The 24161-nt window shown below is 40.4% G+C and overlaps 1 protein-coding gene across 2 annotated transcripts; it reads left to right on the top strand.

Moving 5' to 3' along the window:
* The first annotated feature begins 813 nt into the window (after positions 1-813).
* LOC144075241 (growth/differentiation factor 11-like) lies at positions 814-22310 on the top strand. 2 transcript variants are annotated; one of them, XM_077602089.1, is made up of 3 exons: positions 814-1573; positions 16707-17080; positions 19260-22310. In XM_077602089.1, exons 1-3 carry the CDS (start codon positions 1156-1158, stop codon positions 19635-19637), a joined length of 1170 nt encoding a protein of 389 aa, XP_077458215.1. In that variant the 5' UTR covers positions 814-1155; the 3' UTR covers positions 19638-22310. The 2 variants fall into 2 exon arrangements, with proteins under 2 accessions (XP_077458215.1, XP_077458214.1); XM_077602088.1 differs by having other exon boundaries at positions 19257-22310.
* Positions 22311-24161: the final 1851 nt, after the last annotated feature.

Genomic DNA, 24161 nt, shown 5'->3' with positions numbered 1-24161 from the left:
TTGCAGGACTAGTTTACCTGCCATTGACGGTGTTAGGCGTCCAATTCTTTCCGATTAGATCATCATCCTTCTTGTTTGGAAGAATGTGGATAATTATTGCGATATATCGCCACATTAATTTATTGTCACAACCCTACTCTCAATTTATTTCAGCACGATGTAGTGCTATTCTTCAAGAAAAGATGCAACACTGGGTTACAATTTCTTTTTTCCCCAGCAGATGGCACAAGTGGGTCAGTAATACTGCATGTACTGAAGGCTAAAATGATTAACCTGTACATTGGAAGCATCTTCCTCATGTATATAAAAACTTTTATCAAAATACAGCGTGCATTCAAACCTTATCATGCACGTGTTGCACCACTGTATTTAATGGTCCCAAGTTAATAAGACTGAAATTGAGGGAAAAAAATAAAAGTACAATAAATGACCCATTGTTTACATTAGGAGAGATAAAAACGACGATATAGAATACCATCATGTATTTTGTTATAGTAGTTTGCTGGGGGAATATGAATTTAGTTTACTGTAATAGATGAAAAACAACTAGAAAATGGGTTATTTTAAAGGAAAGAACAAATCTAAACGATACGTCTGTAGAAAAAATAAATAAATACAGGATTATCCATATTTATTTGTTTTTATAGGACAGCCAGAGCCTCATTTCGCTGTGTCCCTCTTGACTTTGGTGACAGACCTAAAAGCCTTTTGTTGCCATCTTAGCCAATGGAGACGGATGACGACAGCGGGCAGCTGAGATATATAAAGAGCCTCTTTTTGACCGCACTTGCACATTTTCCAGTGACACTTCTGTACACTCACACACCTCCTCGGACAGAAACTAGTAGAGAGGACGCCCAAAACAACCCTCATATAGCCACACGTGATCGGGCTCCATGCATTTTTCTGATAAAGATTTGGTCAACTTGCAATAAAGACACCTTGGAACGCACTTTTTATTTTTTTTTAATTACCCCCACTGCAAAAAAAGCAACTTCTTGGTGTTGGATGAGATGCCAGGAGGAGGATAAGGACAGGAGCGACGCGCAAGCAACCAAGAGAGGGGATTTAACTGGGTAACGTGAGTTGAAACAAGAAAAAGGAAAGAGGCAACAAGAAGAGAAAAGTTGCATTTCCTGGCGTCCGCGCATCGTCATGTCGAGGTATAACTTCTTATTGTGCTTGATGGTGCTCATTTCCCTGGGACAGTCGGGGAGCGACGAGCCCAATCTGCTGCTGCTGCCCCCCGCCAGCGAGACGCCCACCAACCCCGGCCTGTCGCTCCTGGACGAGGACGCCGGTTCCCACGAGTGCTCCGCCTGCGTGTGGAGGGAGCAAAGCAAAGTGCTGCGGTTGGAGACCATCAAGTCGCAGATCCTGAGCAAGCTGCGCCTGAAGCAGGCACCCAACATCAGCAGGGAGGTGGTCAATCAACTGCTGCCCAAGGCGCCCCCGCTCCAGCAGCTCCTGGACCACCACGACTTCCAGGGGGACGCGTCCTCCCAGGATGAGTTCATGGAGGAGGACGAGTACCACGCCACCACCGAGTCCGTCATCACCATGGCTTCCGAGCGTGAGTAACGCGGGGCTGGAACACGCCAGCGGACTTTATTCCAGGGGTTGGGGGGGCTCAACTTTCTTTTGACAAAGACCGATCTGGTACTTTAGTCCTTCTTGATGTGTTGTTGCTCGATTCGAACAGACCCCGCCGGGCTCATTGGCTCAATCAGCTGTTGGTGGCAGCTGTCAAAAGGAGGATTAGGGCCAATCAATAATCAATATTCAGCCAGGCCGATGACCCTTGTCACTGGGAAGCGGTCCAACGTGGACCTGCTGGACTTTTTGTTTCCATAATGATGATTGGTGGCGGCCCGGCGGACGAGTGCTTAGCGCGTCGGCCTCACAGTTCTGGGCTCCTGGGTTCAAATCCAGGTCGGTCTACCTGTGTGGAGTTTGCATGTTCTGCGTGGGTTTTCTCCGGGTACTCCGGTTTCCTCCCACATTCCAAAGACATGCATGGTAGGCTGGTTGGACACTCTAAATTTCTCCTAGGAATGAGTATGAGTGTGAATGGTGGCCTCCACCTCTTGCCCGAAAGTCAGCTGGAATAGACTCCAGCACCCCCCGCAAGCATTTGTGAGGATAAAGAAAATGAATAAATGAATGAATGATGATAGTGGTGGTGCTAATGGTGGTGATGATGAGGATGAAGATGATGATATTGGTGGTGATAATGATGGTGATGATGATAATGATGGCGAGATGATGATAATGGTGGCATTGATGATGATGACGATGATGATGATGATGATGATGATGATGATGGTGGTGCTTGTCCACCTGGTGTTTGTGTGTGTGTGTGTGCATTTGGCGCAGGCAGCTGCTCTCTTGAGTCCACCTCCTGCTGCTGCGAGCGCGTAGAAAGCTTCCCTCTTGTTTCGCTTCGTTTATGAGCGCCAACGCATGACAAAGCAGCCCGAATGTCAAGTGCATTATTAATGATAACGCGGCTTTAAAACGCGGGGAGTTATGACGACGGACGAACAATTTGCCGGCTCTCTCCTCCTTTGCCATAAATCCGCCGATAAGCCGCGGGGAAGCCCCCTAGGAGACATTTGATAAAATTACTGTTGAACCCTGGCAGCTGTGCTCTATCGCCCTTTTATAGGAGCCTCTACCGGTCTCCCTGCTGTTCATCGCAGTGAGAAAAAGTGTGTCCAAAAAGCTGCCATTGTTCCCCTCGTGCAGCAGCGGCCCCCCTCGGCCGTACTTGCCTTTTTAAATGCGAACTTTATAGGCGCAGCTCGTTTTTTCCACCGCGGCTACACAAAGACGGAGAAACACTCGGGGTCGAGGGGAGTGTGTGACCTTTCCCTACAGGATCGTGGGGTTCAACAACATTTACACACGTAATATATTCTGCACAAGGCGGATAAAACACGCCCCAAATAATCAGCTAGGACAAGCCCCTGAACAAAGATGGGCCGGAGGGGCCGGCCCCATGTGCTCCAAATGTTTATGACTAGTATATACATTTCTTCTTATAGAATACTACTTTAATTACACTTGTACTGTCATCCTAAACTCTACTATCTTTGTATTTGACTATCCATCCATCTGTCCATTCACTCATCAATTCTTCCATTCTTCCATCCCTCCTTCCATCCATCCTTGCTAATGAGGGTGCTGGAGCCTATCCCAGTAGGCAGGGTCCACCCGATTGGTTGCCACCATTCACACTCGCTCATGCCTGGGACAATTTGGGGTGTTCAGTTAGTCTACCGCATATATTTTTGGGGGATGTGCGAGGAAATCTGAATATCTGAAAAACAACAACAGCAATAGCAGAAACGTGAGCAAAGGACAAGGTCATTATGGAAAATTCTGCTTCTTGCAGTGCCTTAGGAATCAGTCTTTGTGCCTCTTGGTGTATGTTTGATGTGTTCTACAAGTGTGGCTCTCACAGCATCTAATCAGAATGTGCATTTGTTCCAGGCATTTTCCGCCTTTTTCCTCCACATTGTCAATCCTTTCAACACTCAGCCTCTTCCCTTTCTTCTCTCGCTGTTGACTAAGTCCAAGTCCTTGAGGTTCCATTTTCATCGTACAGGGGTAGAAAGGATAACACTGTTTTGTGCTTTGGTCATGGATATACAGTACAGTGTAAAATAATTCCCCTATTACAAAAAAAAGTACTTTCAGTGTCCATGCAGGCACAAACTTTGTCATCAGTAGTATTGATTTCAGGATAATTGACTAGCTTGGTCATAATTGGTCACTATGTATTCATAACCGATGAACTTTTACAGCTTGTCAAGCTATTTTTATAAGCAAACAATAAACTGTTATAAATATTGCCATATCTCCTCTGGAGTGACTTTAAATAACCCTTTGATTTTTAGAAATTGAGACTCATATAGATTTTAAAATGTATTTATTTCTATTTAAGGCTTGCTTTTATCTTACCGAATGGTGGTGAAACTCCGATATATACAGTAAATCTATCAGCTCAAAAATAAATGTTTTCTTTTAGATAGCGCTAAGGCGATGTGTTCTATTTCATCTCAAATCAAAAAGGGAAGTTTATTTAAATTTAGATTAGATTAGATAAACAAATATTAATGAGGTGCAATACAGGCACAAATGTTTTGACAGTTTGCGCAAAAAAATATATTTTACACTTTTAGGTCATCAATATCATCCATTCACGATTAAAATAATAATAATGCGACGCCAGAACTTTTGACAAAGTTTGTGCATGCATGGGGCACTTTAATGTTCAAGTTCATCAACAAATGTTTAATTGTTGGTATGCTGTTCTTTTGGATGTAATGACTTACATGCCTGATGTACTACTGGGGGTCCTAAAACTTTAGAAACAGCTTTGCAAACTTTTTGATAGGAATACAAGTTAATTACCGATAGTGTATTTGTCATTAGTATCCTTGGATTGCAGTATTTAGTTGCAGCTTCTTTTTTTAAAGATCTTTTTGCTAATGTCTTTTTGTGATTTCTTCATTAAACTCAGAAGGTAATGATTTGCTGAGTGAAAATGAGCCCAACGTTCTAAAGATGGTGATTAGCCACATTGAATGAATGATTTAAAGGGAACCTAGTCCGGTCCTCGAGAGCCCCTATCCAATCTGTTTTCCCATGTCTGCCTCCACCAACACACCTGAATCAAATCATCGGGATTGGTATGAAGCTTCCGGACAGCTTGCTGATGAGTTGATTATTTGATTCAGGTGTGTCGGTGGAGGGAGATTTGGAAAACAGACCGGATAGCATAGCAGCTCTCGAGGACGTTGGCCACCCCTGGCTAGCCCCTCGTTCTGTCATTAATCATCATTATCCCACACCTGTGCACGAGTCTATTCGTGTGTGCAAACTGGGGGAACTACCCCTACAAATAGGAAGTTAAGAAACAGTCAATTACTAAATCTTGCTACCACCTGATGGAACCCAAGAACTAAAATGGAGCTATTCCAGAAAAGGGATGCTTAATTGCGCTTCACAGTTTTCCCCTTTTTAGAGAAAATCAAGTTTCACCTGAGTAAATTGATCTGAGGGCAATTCAAATGGAAATGTGTACAATATCATTTATCCATCCATTTGCATGTATGAACAAATCGTATCTTTTAAAATAGTTGATATCATAATTACTACCAGGTGTGTCACAGTATGTTATTCTGGATAGCTAGATCAATTAGTTATAGAAGATCGAACAGAAATGGATCAAATTGCAATACCTGGATCGATATTATCATCTTTTAAATATGAAAAAAGACGTTTTATTCATTTATTGCAACAAATTTGTAAAAAAGTTCAAATATGTTTTGTATTTATCTTGTATCAAGGTAAATGCTTTTTTTTAACGTGGCAAAGCTACATATGGTATTAAAATGACCAAAAGCGCTTAAATTAATTCTTGGCGGACTTTTTAATATTGGCAAATATCGTATAGGTCTCCAAAGAAATAATAAAGTCTCATATTGTCATGGTAACAGAGCTCTAATAATTAATAATAATTTAATAATAATTTTGTTGGAAAAATGCTGGTGTCTAATTACCCTACTGGCTGACAAATGGGTCACATTATAAAAAAAAAATAGGTCAAATAGATTGAAAAGCATATAGAGAAAATGATGTAAGAAGACAGGAAAAAACTCCAAAATCATTTCCACAGAAACAACCAATCTGAAATGACATGAAATATAAGACTATTGCTTTTGAAACAATGTCAGGGCAGAGATTAATGTGATTCACACGAGCGTTCTACCCGCTTAAGTCATAAATGATACATTTTGCCATATCTGTCATGTTTCAGCCGCAGTAGCGTATTCATCATCTGCTGCTTATCCCCTCATCCCACCTACCCCCTACATTACTTCCTTTCTTATCCTTCCTCAATGATACCCATGGAAGAGTTAAGAGGAGTGCGTCGTTTTTTTTCTTTCTTTTTCCGCCTATGGCGCCTTACAGGGTCTCTTTGCTGGGATTAGAAGTGCCTTGCTTTTCTGTGATATAAGAAGGACTTCAAACACGATCCTCTTCCACGCGCACGCCAAACCCAATCACCCTTTCCCTGTCATGCTGCCTGCCTTTGATGGCCGTGTGGGTTCACACAGTACATACTGAAATGGACCTCTGCCAGCGTTGCTTCTTAGTATTCACTCCAGGTACGTGTGGGTGCCGCAGTGGGGGTTTAAAGGGTCCATGCTTCAGAGTAGCTAATTGCTATGAAATTTCGTGAGAAAAGTAGAGCTATTTATATGGTGGTAAGGCATGTAATGTACTCGCACATCTACTTCCACAGAGTAGATTCGGAGAGCGTCGCTGGCTTACATTTCGAGCCGAACCGAGCAGTTGAAAATGGGTGAATCGTTAATAACTATGTTTTGAACTTTATAATATCCTAACGTATGCACGAGGGGGGTTGTTGGCTTGAGGGCGACCGATTTTGTCCCCTAAATATTACAATCTGCATTATGTTCAGTGTAAGATTTCAATGATGCTCAAGATTCAGTTTTTTTGTAGTAGTAAAAACTGTTCCAAGTCATTAAATTAGTTAGTGTGCAGAAAAAAGACAAAGGGTCAGACTACACCTGGCAAAAATGGCCTTTATTTGAAAGACGGTTGTTCAAAGTATTTAAAAGTGTAAATGGTAAATTTCTTACACCTCTGATACTGAGGAAATTATTTTAAACAGCAAAAAAGTAAACATATTAACTAAGCACAACCATTTGGTGACTCCAGATACACTGAAAAACTAAAATATGAGTGAATGGGGACAACTGGCATTGTTGTCGTCATGAGGATTAGCCCCAAAAAATTACCAAATGTCTCAATTACTGACTTTTTTATTTATGTTTTACTCTACTGTTACAGGTAAAAAAAGGTCATTATGCATTCCCAGCATTTTCTTCAACATTGCAGTACACCTTTATGCCCACGTACCAAATTATTGTCAAAAGGAAGTCATGAAAGCGAGGTGTATTCAGTACACACACAGGTGCCAGCATCTCGACATGAACTGCGTGTCCAGAGAAATACATTAGCGTACAATGTTGGACTGGTGTCAACACACACGGATGCTAGAAGAGAGATGGGCGCGCACACACAGCCAGTCGCACACACACTCAAGAGAAAAGTTCTCCTATTGACAAAAAGGGTCACAGAGTTCACAGCTATGTGATATATTGAAGAGGAGACTATTAACCTCATCACTTGTCTTTCTTTGGCAGCAAAGACGAACCGGTAGTAACTTGAACACTTACCCCCCACCACACACGCATCCACCAACCACTCCCACAAAAAAAACAAGTCTTTTATAGTGTTGACCCTATAAAAGGGTCATTTCCTGAAGGTGCAGGAACCATAAAAATTAAGAGGGAGAGCGCTAAAAGGACAGAGCTGGAGAAGCCGGACTCTTAGTCTTCAACTCCCCGGTCACTCTTAGTCTTCGACTCCCCGGTCACTATTTTGGATTGGATTGGATAACTTTATTTGTCCCGTATTCGGGAAATTTCATTGTGACAGTAGCAAGAAAAGGCATAGTTATAAGTTAGACAGTAAAGTCGCAAAGGCCACAGAACAACAAAGCAAAAGCACAAAGTACAAAGCAAATCAAAGTCAATGGGATCATTAAGAATCACCAAATCAAATCATTAAGACAGAAAAGCAGCAAAAACACAAAACGAGCAAGAGTGGACGGAGCTACCGCCACCGGCTGCCACTTGAACGGCGCCATCTTGGTTTCAGTAGCAAAAACGGATAGACTCAAAAAGACGTTGGAAAGTTGGACAAAAACTGGAACCGCACACAGGAAGTCTTCCACGAGAATGGGAACTTCTGCAGAATGTATTTGCGGCGAGTCGCTGACTATGTGACCTTTTTATCCATTTATTTATTCCATCGAGGTCTCAGTTTGACGCCGACACTTCCTCGCCTTGTGTCGTGGCCGCCATCAACGGCGGGACTCCAAAGATTGCCGTTGATTTGTTTGGCCGGCGGGGCACGACCTGTCTGTTTAGAAAGTAGTCCAAAGTCAAGAAAGGTCTGCGGGACTGTTGAAATTGCACAACATACTGTTAACTTTATGGCTAATAAAATTTCAAAGGGAGGAAAGTCTATTAATAAAGGGTTAGAATTTCCACTGAACCTCTGGAATCCCACCGCCTCCTCCATCCCGACTCCATTCCCACGCTCTTCGGCAGCGGTCCCGGCGGGCCGCGCTCTCCTGCCGTGTTTGCCACGTCGCTTTGGCGCGTAACGCGCACTGTCGAAAAAAATAGGAGTCGTGATTGGTATACATATTGGAGAAAAATGGCGCCTTTCGCGGCCTGGCTCGCCTCCTCGGTGGAACATTCGGAAGCGTGCGGTGGAATTAGGTGCATCTTGACTCATGCTGTGCGTACGAAAGGGGGTGGAGGAATGAAGGCGGTCAGTCCGCGGGGAGCAACAAGCAGCCCGGCTCTATCCTAAAGGGACAGAAATCATGGAAGGCTTTTATAGGTACACTTAAAAAGACTGGAAACAGATGTTTCGTTTCACTAATAAAGGAAATAATTACTTCAGAGCAGTAATTAAGCCCCGTGTTGGGACATGGCTGAAGAGGGGAGTGGTGGGAGGAGTGAGAAGATAAAATGGAGATCACGGAGGGATTATTCTTGATGGATATGTTTCGCCTCTGTGTGGTCGCATGGGCAAGACATCGTTTTATGGCAGAATCCATTAAAACTAAGAGGCGTTTAAGCGGGGGAAATGCAGTGTGGGCATAATGTTGGATCCTCTCAAGGGGGGTTGCAAATGTGTTGGAAGGAAGCACAGTTAACAGCAGATTACCTCATTTTTATCCCATGAAAATTTAATTAGCTCCATTTCACAAGCAAAGGAAAGCAGGCAGCTGTTTGCTGTATTTATCACTACATCACACAGGAGATTTGAGATAGTTTGACTTATAGAACGTAAAGTACATTGTACATTTCGTATGGCTCATGTGTCAATATATCGTTAACTCTTACATTCGGCGGGATTAAGTACCAAAAGGTCGTGCGCACTGATGGAAATGTGTTGTTTGCTAATGAGCACCTTAAATGGCGTTGGCCCATCATTGCGGTGTATAACATTTCAATCTTTCGAAATCAAGAGAACCTAGGTACTCATCATTATGACTGAATATATGTTTATGTTTAAGATACACAAAGTCTAGTGACAACAAAAACAGAACATAAAGAAGAAAAGGCATCATTTCACAATACTGAATACCTCATCTCATGTTTTTATTGAATTGTTTTCTTTACGACTACAAAAAGTATTCTTGCAAGTGGCAGCGAGTCTAAAATTAGTGCTAAAAGTTGTTTAAAAATGACGTAGTTAAGCCCTAAATCATTCATGGCCAGGCCAAATTTGAAAACATTCATTTTTATTTGTTCAACTTACACCCAGAGGTTATCATGATAACGTATCAGTATTTTATTTTGCCCTTGTCCAAAATTCCATACAGAATTTTATCAGTACAGCCATATCCGATGTTATTTTTCCCATTTATATAGTCGATTCGAACATTTAAAGATTTTGAATATATCCCCAGAACACACATTGTAGCCAATACTGTATTATTTGATGTGGCTTGAAAGTGCAAAGCAAATGGTAACAGCCAAAATAGGGGGACTTTTTTTTATTTAACCCTTCCTTACTGTATATACGGGCTTTGGTGTAACATGTAAAAAGTTGGTGAAATGGAGCATTGACCTGACATTAACGCCACGCACCCAAACACAGGCGGCAAGAGTAGTGTGCTTTCTGCTGTCCAGCTGTCCACCTTATTGCAGTTCACTGCACTCTACCCCCCCCACCCCTGCCCAATCAACCCGCCATCCCCCCCTAAATCCTGCCAGAGCAGTCCCCTGTCCTTAAAATAAAAACACATCTAAAACAGGCTCTAAAAACATTAGTCTTAGGAGTCGTTTGACTCAGTTTGTACTCCGGCATAGCGTATGCTGCGTGTTTGTGTTGTTCCGCGTTTTTTTGCGTGTTTGTATGCACTCGGCTAGAACAGGGAGCATTAGGAGGTGTCTTTTGTTGCTCCTGGGGGGCTACTGTGCTCAGTCCTAATAGGAGTCTTGTGCCTGCCGTTGTCCCAAGGGAGGGCTTCTGAATGAGGGGGTCTAACTTCACACTCCCACCACACACACACACACACACCCCCACCTCCACTAGCGGCTCAAGCTCGGCATCCCCCACCACCTTCTCTCGTCCCTTGGGACCGGCCGAGAGACAAAGAGGGAGTGGAGCTGCGGTAGGATGGGATGTTTGGGGGGTACGCCGTGGCCCCTGTCTTATTAGAAGGGTCGTGAACGTGTCACGATGATTAATATGCCGAGGTGCGTGGGGATACCCTAGAGTCACATTTATTCAACATGACGGCTGCCAAACTCACACTCGCCACAAAATGGCACATTTGCATTTCCCATTAAGGAAAGAAAATATAGATACATATATAAATGCAAATGGAACTTCTATCTAGATTTATATCATCACGTGTTGTCCATTTGGTCATAAACAATGGATGACCATTTTGCATTGCAGTTTTACCTGAATGCTATCATGTAGACATTGCTTCATTTGTTTAGTTCACAAGTGAATGGCTGGGATAATACATTTTTTCCCCTTCAATAAAAAGGTGAAAATGTACAGTCATTATGAAATTAATTCATCCCTTAATGCCTAATCCGGTAATGAGCAGAATGACTAACTTTAACGTAATGTGCTTTTTCAGAAGTAGCCATAGAATGATCTTCTCAAGTGTTAATATCAAATATCCAATAAAATCTCCACTTTAAAGAAGGCCCTTCCAAGCAGCCAATAACTGCAGTTTAACACATCACTCCCCTTTCTCTGCTGCACCGCTACCACATGGTTATTTAAATCTTGTTATATGCCCGCTGTCTCGTATTAAAATGGACAGCTCGCTGAATAAACCCTTATGTTCTAGTATACGTCTTCCATTACTTGCACATATAGATGGCCGTGGGCTATGCGTCACAAGTACCCAGGGACTAAACCAGATGCTTGATAGGCTTACCTGCAATCCTGCTGTGCTTGGGCAGTAAAATTCATGCGCTGCATATTTTGCAATTATACCACGGGGAAATAAGCTGCTGTTGTAATGAAACATGGGTAGGTAAGGCAAACAAGGCTGTTTCCTTTGGAAAAACACAGCATCTGTTAATACTTTTCTTGACATTTAAACATTATATAAAGTGAAAACAGTGTCCTAGTTTTGGGGGGGTACATGAGATGATCAAGCCATAAGGGAACATTCTTTTTAGATTTAAGGTAACAAAAAAAAAAGATAAAAAAAGTGTCCCACTATCAGCTTTACTGAATTTGATAGATTGGACTTCACTGAGCCACAACCCAGAGTCCTTTTTTTCTGTAAAATAAACCAAAAAAAGAACACCCCAATTTTTTAAAAATCCTTTTATATGGATATTATTAAGAAATTGGTACTCTGATATAAGCCTCTATTTGTTTCCATCCAACCAAACAGTGAACAAAGTGAATTGAGCAATACATAGAACAAGTGAAGCAGCTGCAAATTTGCCTATTCTATTGTTTTGATCCAAACATTTTACTGAAGACTGCTTTGACCAACTACGATTGGCTGGCCACCAATTCAGGGTGTCCCCCGCTTAGTGCCCATAGTTATCTGGGATAGGCTCCAGCACCCCCACGACCCTTGTGAAGATAAGCGGTGCAGAAAATGAAGGGCTAGCTGGTGTAGTTATCAATTGCATGGGAACCAAAACAACATGGCTTTAACATTGTTATTATTAGTTTTTCAATCACCACATTTGCTTGTAGAGTTCACGATTGTAAATGTAAGATATTTACCATTCAGTAGATCTGATGTAAATGGAGGCCTAAGCCCTTCTACTGGTTTTCCTCTTTCTTTCTGTCACATTATGGGACTTTAGCCTCTGGTTTGAACTTCAATGGTAAAATGTCATATTTTTCGGGAATTATTTTCTCCTCTGGCCCACTTTCAATCCCGTATTCCAACATGTCGCATGATAAACACACTTTTTCCAATACGCCCTCTGTCGGCTCCTGACTTCCCGTTATGTCATCATTATTATTACATAAATTATTTTTCATACAATTTCAATAGTTTTGGTTCTGTGTGAGTCTTACGAGTTTAGTTTGAAATATTCTTGAGCAAGATTCTATCATTTAGTGTTTAAATATCCGTGATAGCGAGACTTTAGCAAAAACATATGCAACGTCAATGTGGACGGAATGCGGCCGCGTTGAAACATGTTACGGTATTTACAGAAATAAGGGTGAGTCTCTACTGTCAAGCTTTTGTGGCAAATTTGTGGATTTCACAACACCAAAACCAACATATTTCTTTTAATGTGACAGCTTGTCATGCAGTACCAAGAAGCAAAATGGTATTTTCTGAACTTGATCCTCCATTTTGTCAAAAAAATCGTGACACATTTCACTTGTTGATGACTTACGAGTGGCATTTAATACTGATATACAGTTCGCTCATACCACAGAGCTGTCGACTAGATCTCCAGTTCTTAGCCATATGCAAATGGGAAAATCACACTAAGTCAATTTACATGGCGCTTGTTCCTGTAAGCTGGTCTTTTCCATCAGGATCTGTGGGATGCTCATTGTGTTAAGCATGTTGTCTCGGGGAAGTAGCAACAAGTTTTTTACTACTTACGTCTGACATCTTTTTGCTTTCTTCAAGAAGAAAATGATTTATTTGTTAATATGCAATTTGCTCAATTAATATGGGAAATTCATATTTGTTAGTTTGGTCAATGTTTTGTGATAAACTTGTCTGGCCTCCATACTGGAAACTCAATTATTATCCAATCAGGTTGTTCTATATTTTTAATTAGACAATAATAGTGTTGTTGCAAGACCTGTATTATTTTTTTTTTATGTTGATGAAGAAAAAAATCACAAAAACAACGCAAGATTTATAATGCTCTCACAATTTTCTCCCTCAAAAGGCATAACTATAAAGAGCTACTCACATATACTTGATTTACTTTAAGTTCTTTTTCTTAAATGGAGCTTAATGCAAACATTGATCCTATAAAAAAAATGATATGTGAAAAGAAAAGTGCCTAATTGGATTTGTGGAATGAAACTGAGGTGACTTTTGACTTGCAGCGGCACGAGAAAAACAGCTTTAAGGCCTTGAGTCTCCCGCTGGTTTTCTGTGCTTTACAAGCAAAACTGCTGCTTTCTCCGAGCGAAACAGCTCAGCTAAAATGTGCTGTGTAATAAAGCTGGAGGCATCCCTCCTCCTCCTTCTCCTCCTACTAGCGCACTTACAGGATCTATAAAGGCACAAATTGAATTCATCAATGAAGTCATTGTTTGAAGTGACATTGCTCATATGTTGGGCACCTGTGTTTAATAAAGCTCCCAACTAATTGACCTGGGCTTCTTATATTACTCCTTAGCGAGAAAACCTTCACGAAACAAAGAAAGGATATCTTTGCATTCCCAACGTCCACCAAATCAAAACCTGGCTCCCTTCATCGATGAAAATCAAGTACTCGTCATCGGGAAGTAAAGCCAAGGCAAAGCTCCGAATCATTCATTCGTAGTTCCGTGCCAATGAGCAAACACGTTAATTACCGTGACCTCAGCAAGCCACCGAAAAGGAACATATTGTTTGTCCACCGTGAGACAGTGTATTATTTACACACGCTAATGACTGAGCCTGGACATACAGGCTGAAGGACCACGTTTGCCCCTCGGCCTGGCCCTTATTCAACGTTGGCCTGCACCTCGGTGAGTTCATATTCCTCAATGCGTGGCCGTAGTTCAATGATGTTACTTGTTCGGCGTAAAAAAAAAATCTAAACAAAAAGACCTCAGCGTTCGCCTCCCTGTTCCTATTGGACACAGTTGTGCGCCACCCATTTCCAACCATTCTCTGTTGAAAAGGCGTGCTGCGAAGAAAGAATATTAGCATCGCCATAGGGTCGACCTTGACCTTCAAACTCAATCTGGCTATTAGGTGTCACCCCTCCCCAGCACCCCTCAGATGTAAAGAGGCTGACGGTTTTGACCCCTGATCCCATTTCTTAACTAGGCTGAGGTGCCAAATAACCTTTTGACCCAGGAAGCATTTGCAGGTTGCCTGAGCAACCTCCTATTGAGTAATGATTGACAAGTCCATGCACGTTTTGTCTTTTCTTCATCTGACAACAGTCCATTGCTTACACATGACAGTACGTGACAGTTTATTCACTTACATCTGGTGTTAATGCCAAATATGTCGTGGCCAAATGGAAAGATAAAATATTCCATTGTATTCTGTCAGCACATTATTATTCCTGATAGACGCGGAATAAATTTCCCTTCATAAATGAACACTTTACATGGAAATGAATGTATGAATGCAATGGATGGCTGCCATTATATCAGATGGAGGTCTATGTAAATGAAGCGCTGTGCACATTTGACATGTGGTGCCAATTGCCGAAAACACGAGGGGATCATGACAGGAATAAATCTGCCTCTTTCAGCTCGCGCTTCGTGTTCTTTGACACGCACCTTAATCTGAGGCCAAAGTAGATTTGCTGACGGAGAAAAAAAAAGAGAAAAAAAACGTAATTTTGCCAATTGTAATGTAGGGGTAGAACCATTTCATTAAAACTGACCCAAGGGAATCTAAGGTTACCATCTGGCCACTGGCCACCATCACAGATTCTTGTTTTAATATGCAAATGGATTTGGGTTTTTTGCAACATTGTAATCACAATTGCAACCTTATTCAGTGGATGCGTACAAAAAGATAAGGTAGATCCTTTGCATAGCCTACATAAACATACGCGCAACTAAAATATGTGCACAAGTGAGTCTATTGAATACTGTGTAAAATAATTGGTGTCTTCGTTCAAGAATGAATGGGGAATTTGTTGCAAATATGTCACAGATTGCGTAGTGTTGCATTCAATTAACTTTGGCGCCGGTGGTATCAGTACACTTACCACTTTTGGGAGTGAATTGTTGTGTATCTGTTTATCTCCTATAAGTGACTGACAAGCAGTTTAGGGTATAGTCTGCCTTTCACCAAGCGTCAGTTGGGATAGGCTCTAGCACCCCACAATCCTCACAAGGATAAGGGGTGTTGATGGATGGATGGTGGGGTTTCGGTAATGTAGGTAGGAAGGTAGGATGGGTAGATGAATGGATAGATGGGTAGATAGATTGGAAAAAGGTTCCTGACATGCATTGAGAAAGGCCTCCCACTGATTCTATGCAAACTTAAATGTGAGATAATTCTGAGGTGAGAGTTGGTTGACTTTGAACAACTCTTAGTGGGTGAACACATTGAAACTGATAAGTTTAAGTCACAGGGATTTTACTGTCACAATATTAAATACAAAACCACTTCTGTGCAGTTGAGAGGTCACTTTTGTGTCCTTGGTCATGCAGAAACTATTAACTTGATTAAGGGTTGTTAGTCTAAATTCAGAATTGCTTAGGTCATATACATCTTTATTTGTTTTTTAATTTTACTTTTTAAACCCTGATTTTTTTGTAAACATTCTTAAAAGTTTGGCTGGTGGAATCACAGTTTATTGGTAAATACTGCTAAACTAGATGCATTTCGTTCACTTTCATTCCCTACTTACTGAAATAATTTGATTGGTGGGGATAAAAATAAAACTGAAATATAGAAATGTGTCCATGCAAAGTCTGAATATTCCACATTTAAGGAGCATGAGAGGAGCCATTTTGAATGCCGGCATATTGAGGTGCCCACAATGGCGAAAACTGCATTTAAAGATGTTGTCTTCTGATATATGCATATTCAATTGGAGTCATTATAGAAGAGTTATGACATGACACTTGTTGGCCCTCAACCACAGCCAATAGATTATTACTTAAAAAGTCATAAATACACTTTAAAACCCTGATCCTCTGAAAATGGGACATCTCTAATCAACACTTGATTCATTGGTTGTTAATGACGGCAACTGAGGTCTAATTCATTCCGAGACTCCAAATCTATTGGGCTGTTGTCATAAATAGATGTTTATTATATAAAAGGTCTTCCTCTTACCCTTCAAATAAAATACTAACTGTCCATACTAACTTACCTGAGCTGGCAGTGAATGAGTTGATTCTTTTAAAACCTTTTCCATAATAATCATATACAAAGCAGTCTTACTGTACTTGATAGTGTTGAAACATTATATTTCTGCTGAAAAATGTGACCACAAAAATATCAGGAAAAGCCAATCAGAACGGCTGATCTTTATTTGCAGTTCATCTGCAGAATACCATTAGCAGGTCTACAGTATATTTCCTTTTAAAATGTATCTTCATTTCCTGTGACAAAGGGTCATTTTTTTAATTTCCTACTTACCTCTATACATTTTCTTCCATCGATTTCAATGGGTTCAAACACTGAGGGACTAGCTCCATATAGTTTTAAATCTGATGTAAGATGAATTTTTAAGCTTCTTACGCTGGCCGTAGTCAACGATATTTTCCTAATTTTCTGCCGGCCACAGTTTGGACACCATTGATTTTGAGTCTTCCATTAACCCAGTGTGCATGTCTATCCTACACATCGTTTGAACCGTACACATTGAAACCCGCTGCCTGAAAATTGGAGGACAAACGTGACAATATTGTGTTTCCTCTCACAGCGGAGCCTCTGGTGCAGGTGAACGGGAAACCGAGCTGCTGCTTCTTCAAGTTCAGCCCCAAACTCATGTTCACCAAGGTTCTGAAGGCCCAGCTGTGGGTGTACCTGCGGCCACTGCAGCAGACCTCCACCGTCTACCTGCAGATCCTGCGGCTCAAGCCGGTGACGGACCAGGGAAGCCGACACATCCGTATCCGTTCCCTGAAGATAGAGCTCAACTCCAGGGTGGGCCACTGGCAAAGCATTGACTTCAAGCACGTGCTGCAGAACTGGTTCAAGCAGCCCCACACCAACTGGGGCATCGACATCAACGCCTTTGACGAGAGCGGCAATGACCTGGCCGTTACCTCGCTGCGACCCGGGGAGGAGGGGCTGGTAAGGACCCTCAGACCTGTCCCAGGCACAAGAGATCCCCATCAAGCATAATTACATAGAACTGAAGTCTTAATTCAGTAAATGTAGGGACCCTGTAGGTTTTTACTACTTATTATTTACTAATTATTATTATAGAGCTTGGAAGCGCATTTGGTAACGTCAGACAAAATGAATATTAGCAGACTCGTGTGACTTTAGCATGCTAATGAACCATCAATATTCATCACAACTGTTTGAATTGGTATGAGGATTACAAAAAATATCATGCAAATCAGGGGTGTCTAATCTTTGGCTCATGGGCCAATTGCGGCCCGCAGCAAATGATGAAAATAGCACCGGCCACATTCTGCACAAGAAGCTTAAATTCAGCCTACATTCAATTGCACCTTTTATTTAGATGGAGCTTGTCACTTAAACAGTGCCTTTCCATTTGCTCATTAAAATGTGACAACACGTTTTAATTGATGTAGGTCACTGTTTCAGTATTGTGTTACTTATTAACAAAATGATACATGAAAAATTTTCAATTGGATGAATTGAGCTATCTTGATTATGATTTTCTTAACTTATTTCTGGAACATTTTTTCTTTGTTTTACAGTTTGTTACAGTAGTGTAAATATAAATATATTGCAATACTTTTGCTCCATTTGCTTGCTTGTAACCCTTAAATCATTGACTCCCATTGGCAATTATAGACATCAAATCCATTTAAATTAAGGTGATCATGTTTTATTGCCATTGATGGTTTGATAGCTGCCAGTCAAATTGGATTGGACGCCTATTACCATAGATGTCAGCTAAAGAGTTAGTAATACATTTGAAAAAACTAAATATTATTTATTTTTTATTTATTTGTTTGTTTATTTTCTTTCTTTTCCTGATTCCGATCCTCTAATTAACAAATCAAAGATGAAGATTTTCATATTTGGCCCTTGCATCATTTGATTTTTCTGGAAGGAAAAAATTAGACACCACTGATGTAAATAATAGTAAAGCAAAAGGATATATATAAATAGGTTTGATGTGTATAATGTTTAGTCGAATTCATAAGTGCATTTATCAAGACTATATAGCAATAAAAAACAAAAAATAACCCCGCCCCCAAATAAAAGTACTGACCATTATCATATCATTTATAGTCATATTAGTATGCTTTCCTAAACGAGTTAGTGTACAAGTGATAACCAATTTGTTGTGACTTGTTCTTACTGCCCCCACGTGGCGAGAAAAATACATCCAAGGCAAATATTGCTTATGTAAATACTCAGGGTAATTGTTGACAAACAAACCTATTGTTTGGCTACATAAGGCTTGCCAAATAATGGCAATCAAACAAACATACAGTCAATCAAAGCTGAATTTAAATCTTTTCTGCTTTAATGAGAGATAGACTTGGTTTTCCCGGTAATGAATCAGTTCCACCAAACACTTAACGCTCTTAAGTTAGGGGGGAAAAGCAAAAAATTCCAAACAGAGGCAAGATCAAATAAGCAAAGCAAAGAAAAAAAAATGTTTCCACGATCCTTGTGACTTTTGTTTAAACATCAAGGACCCTAAAGGCCACAAGTGGTTTCACCCCTTTGGCCTTTTAGTTTATGTTTTTTCATGCACCATATCAACAACAAATGGGAGTGCAGCTGAAATGACTAAAAGAAGGCAGCTTTGCACTAAATAAATATACGTATTGTCCACTAATGTCATTGCTTTGCAATAGTTTACATGCAAGCAAGCTGATATGAATTTATTGAATTTGGTTGCTATGTCAAATATCTTGAAAAAAATTAACCAATTGTGACTATTTTCATAAAAGGCATGAAATGCTGTTGATAGTTGGCATCACACAGTTTAAGCTTTTAAAAACGTACTATTGCTTATGAAGAAAAATGGCTTGGAAATCAAACTATTTTGTCTACTCATCCTCATCAAATGCCATAATTTGTGGCGCTCTCAAGAAAATGAGATCAAGAAAAATAGATAAAAAACCTTTTGAAGTGAAATTATAACAGATGACAGACAGCCTTTGGCAGATTGAATTGACATAGCAGAAGTAATGCATGCTTTGGTGTATTGCCATTTTAGTTTCTATTCCCCATGTTATTGTCATCAATAATCTTCACCTATCCATCACCCCCTTTATAACCACCTTTTACGTGTCCCCCGTCCCCCTGTTTCCAGCAGCCGTTTCTGGAAGTGAAGGTTCTGGAGACGACCAAACGTTCTCGAAGAAACCTGGGCCTGGACTGCGACGAGCATTCCACCGAATCCCGTTGCTGTCGCTACCCGCTGACGGTGGACTTCGAGGCTTTCGGTTGGGACTGGATCATTGCGCCCAAGCGCTACAAAGCCAACTATTGCTCGGGACAGTGCGAGTATATGTTCATGCAGAAATACCCTCACACTCACCTGGTGCAGCACGCCAACCCACGTGGCTCGGCGGGGCCCTGCTGCACCCCCACCAAGATGTCGCCCATTAACATGCTCTACTTCAACGATAAGCAGCAGATCATCCACGGCAAGATTCCCGGGATGGTGGTGGATCGATGTGGCTGCTCTTAAGCTGCGGGCATGACATCTTTTTTTGCACGTTCACCATTCCATCAAACCACCCCAAATGCGAATGGAGCTTTCTCTCTCCCCCTGGCACCAGAATCCACTCCTTGGCACCAGATATTAAAAAAAGGGAACAAAAAAAACATAAACAAAACAAGGGTTTCCATTTCCAGAAATTCAAATGGTTCTAACTTGTAAAAAAAAGTTCTGCGTGAAATAGGAATCATAAAAAGGGGGGACGTAGCCATGGAAATACAGTACATTAAGTAAACGTGCGGCGCGGCTTCGGACGAACATGAGAGAGAAAAAAAAACATGTTTGATTTCTGTTGTTGTGTTTTTTAAATGGCATCATTGTGAAATGTCCATGTTTAGTGGATGGAGATGACAGGAGACTGGAGCATTTTCAGTGTCAAGTTCCGAGACATTCGATTTATACTCGTACCCGTGCGTGAGTGAGGAACAAAAATGGGAGGCAAACCCAGTTAAGTCTTAGAAATCAACGTTAGTGTTGTTCGCAGATGTTTAAAAATGTAGCGTTTTGAAAAGATCCAAAAGCAAACCCGTTATTTATGACACCTTAGTGCGACATTCTCGCGTATCTACAAACCCTTTTCGCTGCTGCTTTGATCTGTTTTATTTGGAGTCTTGTAAAAACTCCAAAACGCAACAGTGAGAGTGGAAACTACAGCAATTTCTGCTAAAGCAGCTACTTGGCATGTACAGTTAAGGCTTAAAATGATTCATACGCTGAACAACTCTTGAGTGGAAGTGAATTTTTATTTAATGAATGACTACCTTTTGGCTGCAAATGACACAAGGCATTAGCAAAAGACTGTAGTGTGGGTTTAGGACCTAAATTTTGACTTTCATTTAAATTATTTGCTCTCTTGCTTGTCATTAAAAGCCCAAGAGATAACCATTCAGTTGATAACGTTGCACTTTACTTTAAGTCACCATTTGGCCAGGGTATGATTCATATCGGGCCTAACTGAACTTGAGAAAAAAAAAAATATACAGATATATATATAGAGAGAGAGATACATAGATATTACCCGATGTAAATAAACCAAAAATGTCCATATGCTCAAAGTAGTAGATTAAAATAAAAAATAAAAAAAATAAAAACATTGATCTATGACCGTTGTAATACAGTGATCGCATGTCATCAATTTGGTAAGGGATCCAACTCCAAAACAATACTAGCAAAAGACAATGTAGAGCATGCTACTAACTGCCATTTAGTGAAGAGGGGGAATAAAGCATTTTGGACACACATACACACATGTACACACACAACCATCCCTGTCATTGCCCCCTCCCGGCTCATTCTCATCGTGAAGAATTGCTATTGTTAGTGCTTGAATACAGTAGAGAGTAGTATGCTCAAAGTGTGTCTTTGTCTCCTGGATGTCCTAGCAGAGATATCCATTTGTTGTAAACGAAAGCACTATGCTGTTGGATAAAGGAAGAGCCTTCTGACATTATTATATATAAATGATATATGTACATATTAAAAGAAAAAAAAACTTTTGGGGGGGCACTCTACCTGACCAACAATAAATTTTGCACTATGGCATGAGGAGGTAAAGTGTTATTTGTGTTTTGACCGAGCGCGAGCGGAGCTCGGACTGCGTTGCCTCCAAGAAACTATTTGAGCTTCTGCCGAGGAACCGCGCAGAGGAATTAGCAAGGTTATCTATCGCTCGTTGTTTGATGCTATCACTCTCGTCCTGGCTTTTGTCTGAAGCGGGGGCCTGTCCACGCCGTACATACATTCGATCCATTCCGGAACCCCCAACCCGTGCCAGCCACGGCCTGAAAGGTCTCCTTTCCAAAACCTCGGGTGATAAAAGTCTGCGTCGACGAATACAGAATGCTTTAACTGGAAATGGCCCGTCCACCTACTTTATTGTAGACTTAGCGAGACTTTAGAGTCTTATTTGCCTTTTGTGCGTGTTTGTAAGGGAAAGCACCCGCGTAAGAGTGCGAGGAGTATCCAGGGATCGTTAGCCAAAGTAGAAGACGACATGTTGCGTGTTGTGACTTGTTTTATCGCAGGAATTATGCTAGAATTTTTCAAAGGGAGGGTTGGAAAAGAGTCAAATGGTCAATTGTCTATATTTATTCATAGTAATTACAAAGTCTGTCTACCTCACTTTAGCTTTGATTTAAAAAATAAAAAATAAAAAAAATAAAAAAAAGGATTCAAATGTGAAAATGAACCCTCACGACCCCCAAAAAAGAGTAGGAAGAAAAAAAAATTAAAAAAACACAGGGTCCCCGTACTCTCAGGCTTGGAATGGACTTACTGACAGGATGACTGTGTGGTCAAAAGATGGATTTAGTTGTGTCCGCTATGGTTTGATTGTTGTTCAAGCTATTTTGAAATGTAGTCTTTGTATACTGGCGTGCGTGTGCAAGTGTTTTCATAGAAATATATGAGAGTAAAAAAAAGCCTCTATGTAAGTCACAACCCAAATGTTGACATTTATGATGTTTTGGACAGGTTCACCGCTTCTAATGTTTTTCATTCCGCCATTCTTTGTATAGATTGAAATAAATCACCCCAATATTGTAGTTTAATGGTTGTGCATATGAATAACTGTTCAATTGTTATTTTTGCCTTTGTTGTTTATTTTCATTTTTATTTTGTACAATAAATCATTTATTTAGCTTATGGGATTGCTGTTCTCTCTTTGATTGTTTTTGTTGTTGTGTCTCCGTACTTTGCTTATCAGTCCCATAAATATCAAAGTTTGTTGTTTTTATTTGTATTTCAGTCAGTGTGATTGGTACAATGCTATTCAAACTGGAAAATCTACCTTTCCAAATCAAGGTGACAAGGTAAGTACATGTTTTTAAGATTATTATTATTATTTGACCACAGTTACTCACAATGAATCAACATTTTTATATATTACAGTATTGTGCTGAACATTTCCCCACAAAATGACACTAATTTCCCTTAATAATGTAATCATTTAAAAGAGTCATGCAAAAGGCTACACTCCAAAAACAGGGCAGCTTGCTGCAACAATTTTAACGTACAATAGCAGTACGCCTGTGCATCAGGAGTCATGCATGAAGCTATTTTAGCCTCAAGCAGGCAAAAAGCAATTTATGATGTTTGACTGGAAGAAGGTAAATAGGCAACACAAATAATTATGTGAGACTATTCAGGTTTGACCACCATATTGACAAGGAACAGGAGTTGGAGACAGAAGATGAGAGGGAAGTGTCATTATTTTCAGTGCTGCGCTATCCCATTACAACAAAATACTATACCTAATAGTCTATAGCAAATGTAAAAGTGAAATTATACTTAAAATCAATAGTTTGTGGTTCCTTTACATCAATGTGGTTCTGAAATAAGTATCCGTGCTTCAACAAATGCATGGCTTCACCTTTTATTGTCTGAACATTTATTCTCTCATAGGCAAACCAGCATAGATTTTACCAAATTATTATTAGATATGATAAACGTGTTCCCGAAAGAATTTCACAAAATAGTTCATTACCAATTTGAATTTATTGTATGTGATTTCCTCTCGTTTTTAAATGATTTAAAAAAAAATCTTGGTGTATGGCAAACTTCTATATATTTTTTAGCATTTATTTATTTAAATATTGCATCATAATTGTAATTTATTGTCATTTTTAAACAAAGAAAGGAATACCGTAAATAACAAAATATACAAAATATTATTATTGAGTCAGTATTGCTCATACCAATTAAAATTGGACTTAGGCCTTGATCAGAACATCACTACTAATGTCAACCCATTACACAAGGAATCAAGAACTTTGCAACTTTTTATACGTTTAAAACCAGAATAAATACATTTTGCTTAGGAAATCTATTGGTTAGTATTTTTTTTTCTCTAACTAGCTCAGTTTGTGGACGATTATATCCACTTTGGGCTCAGAGCATGGGATTGGATTGGATAACTTTAGTCATCCCGTATTCGGGAAATTTCATTGTGACAGTAGTAAGAAAAAGCATAGTTATAAGTTAGACAGTATGTAAGATATTTTCTATAAGATTAACAGAATTAACATAACCAAAACAATGTGCTTATCAACTCCAATACTATCCATTGTTGGTTTCGGAATATTTTTTTTTAAATATTAAACAAAACGCCCAATGCAGTTTAATTGTCTTGCGCAAACTCGGCTGACGACCGACAACATCATGTTTTGCCCTTGCCGTTCCATGTCCCACGCACACGCTAATGCGGGTGGCGACTGTGAAAAGGGTCGCGGTCCGCGGAGGTGGCAAGCAGAGCATCCAGCGTGAGGCTAATTGGTGAAAGAGAGTGTTCAGAGGACAAAGGGTCAGTGTTGGGGTTGGAGTTGCCATTATTTGGATTTCCTATAAGATCCAGCCTGACCCAATTAATATGCCACCTGATAGGTGGGCCTCTCATCAACCTAATTTAGAGAATCAATAGGAGACAAATGAGAGTGAGAGCGAAGCTCTTTACGGATGCAAACAGACAAAGACCACCCAGTACAAACTGAGGGAGAC

Source organism: Stigmatopora argus, chromosome 6 (assembly GCF_051989625.1).
Source record: "Stigmatopora argus isolate UIUO_Sarg chromosome 6, RoL_Sarg_1.0, whole genome shotgun sequence".
Classification (NCBI taxonomy): Eukaryota; Metazoa; Chordata; class Actinopteri; order Syngnathiformes; family Syngnathidae; genus Stigmatopora; species Stigmatopora argus.
The sequence above is the reverse complement of the archived record's forward strand: the minus strand, read 5'-3'. Positions and strand labels throughout refer to the sequence as shown.

Coding starts and splice junctions, on each gene's coding strand:
- LOC144075241 (XM_077602088.1), top strand. CDS start 1,156: ATGTCGAGGTATAACTTCTTATTGTGCTTGATGGTGCTCATTTCCCTG. Junction 1,574..16,706: donor CATCACCATGGCTTCCGAGC/GTGAGTAACGCG, acceptor TTCCTCTCACAG/CGGAGCCTCTGGTGCAGGTG. Junction 17,081..19,256: donor GACCCGGGGAGGAGGGGCTG/GTAAGGACCCTC, acceptor CCCTGTTTCCAG/CAGCCGTTTCTGGAAGTGAA.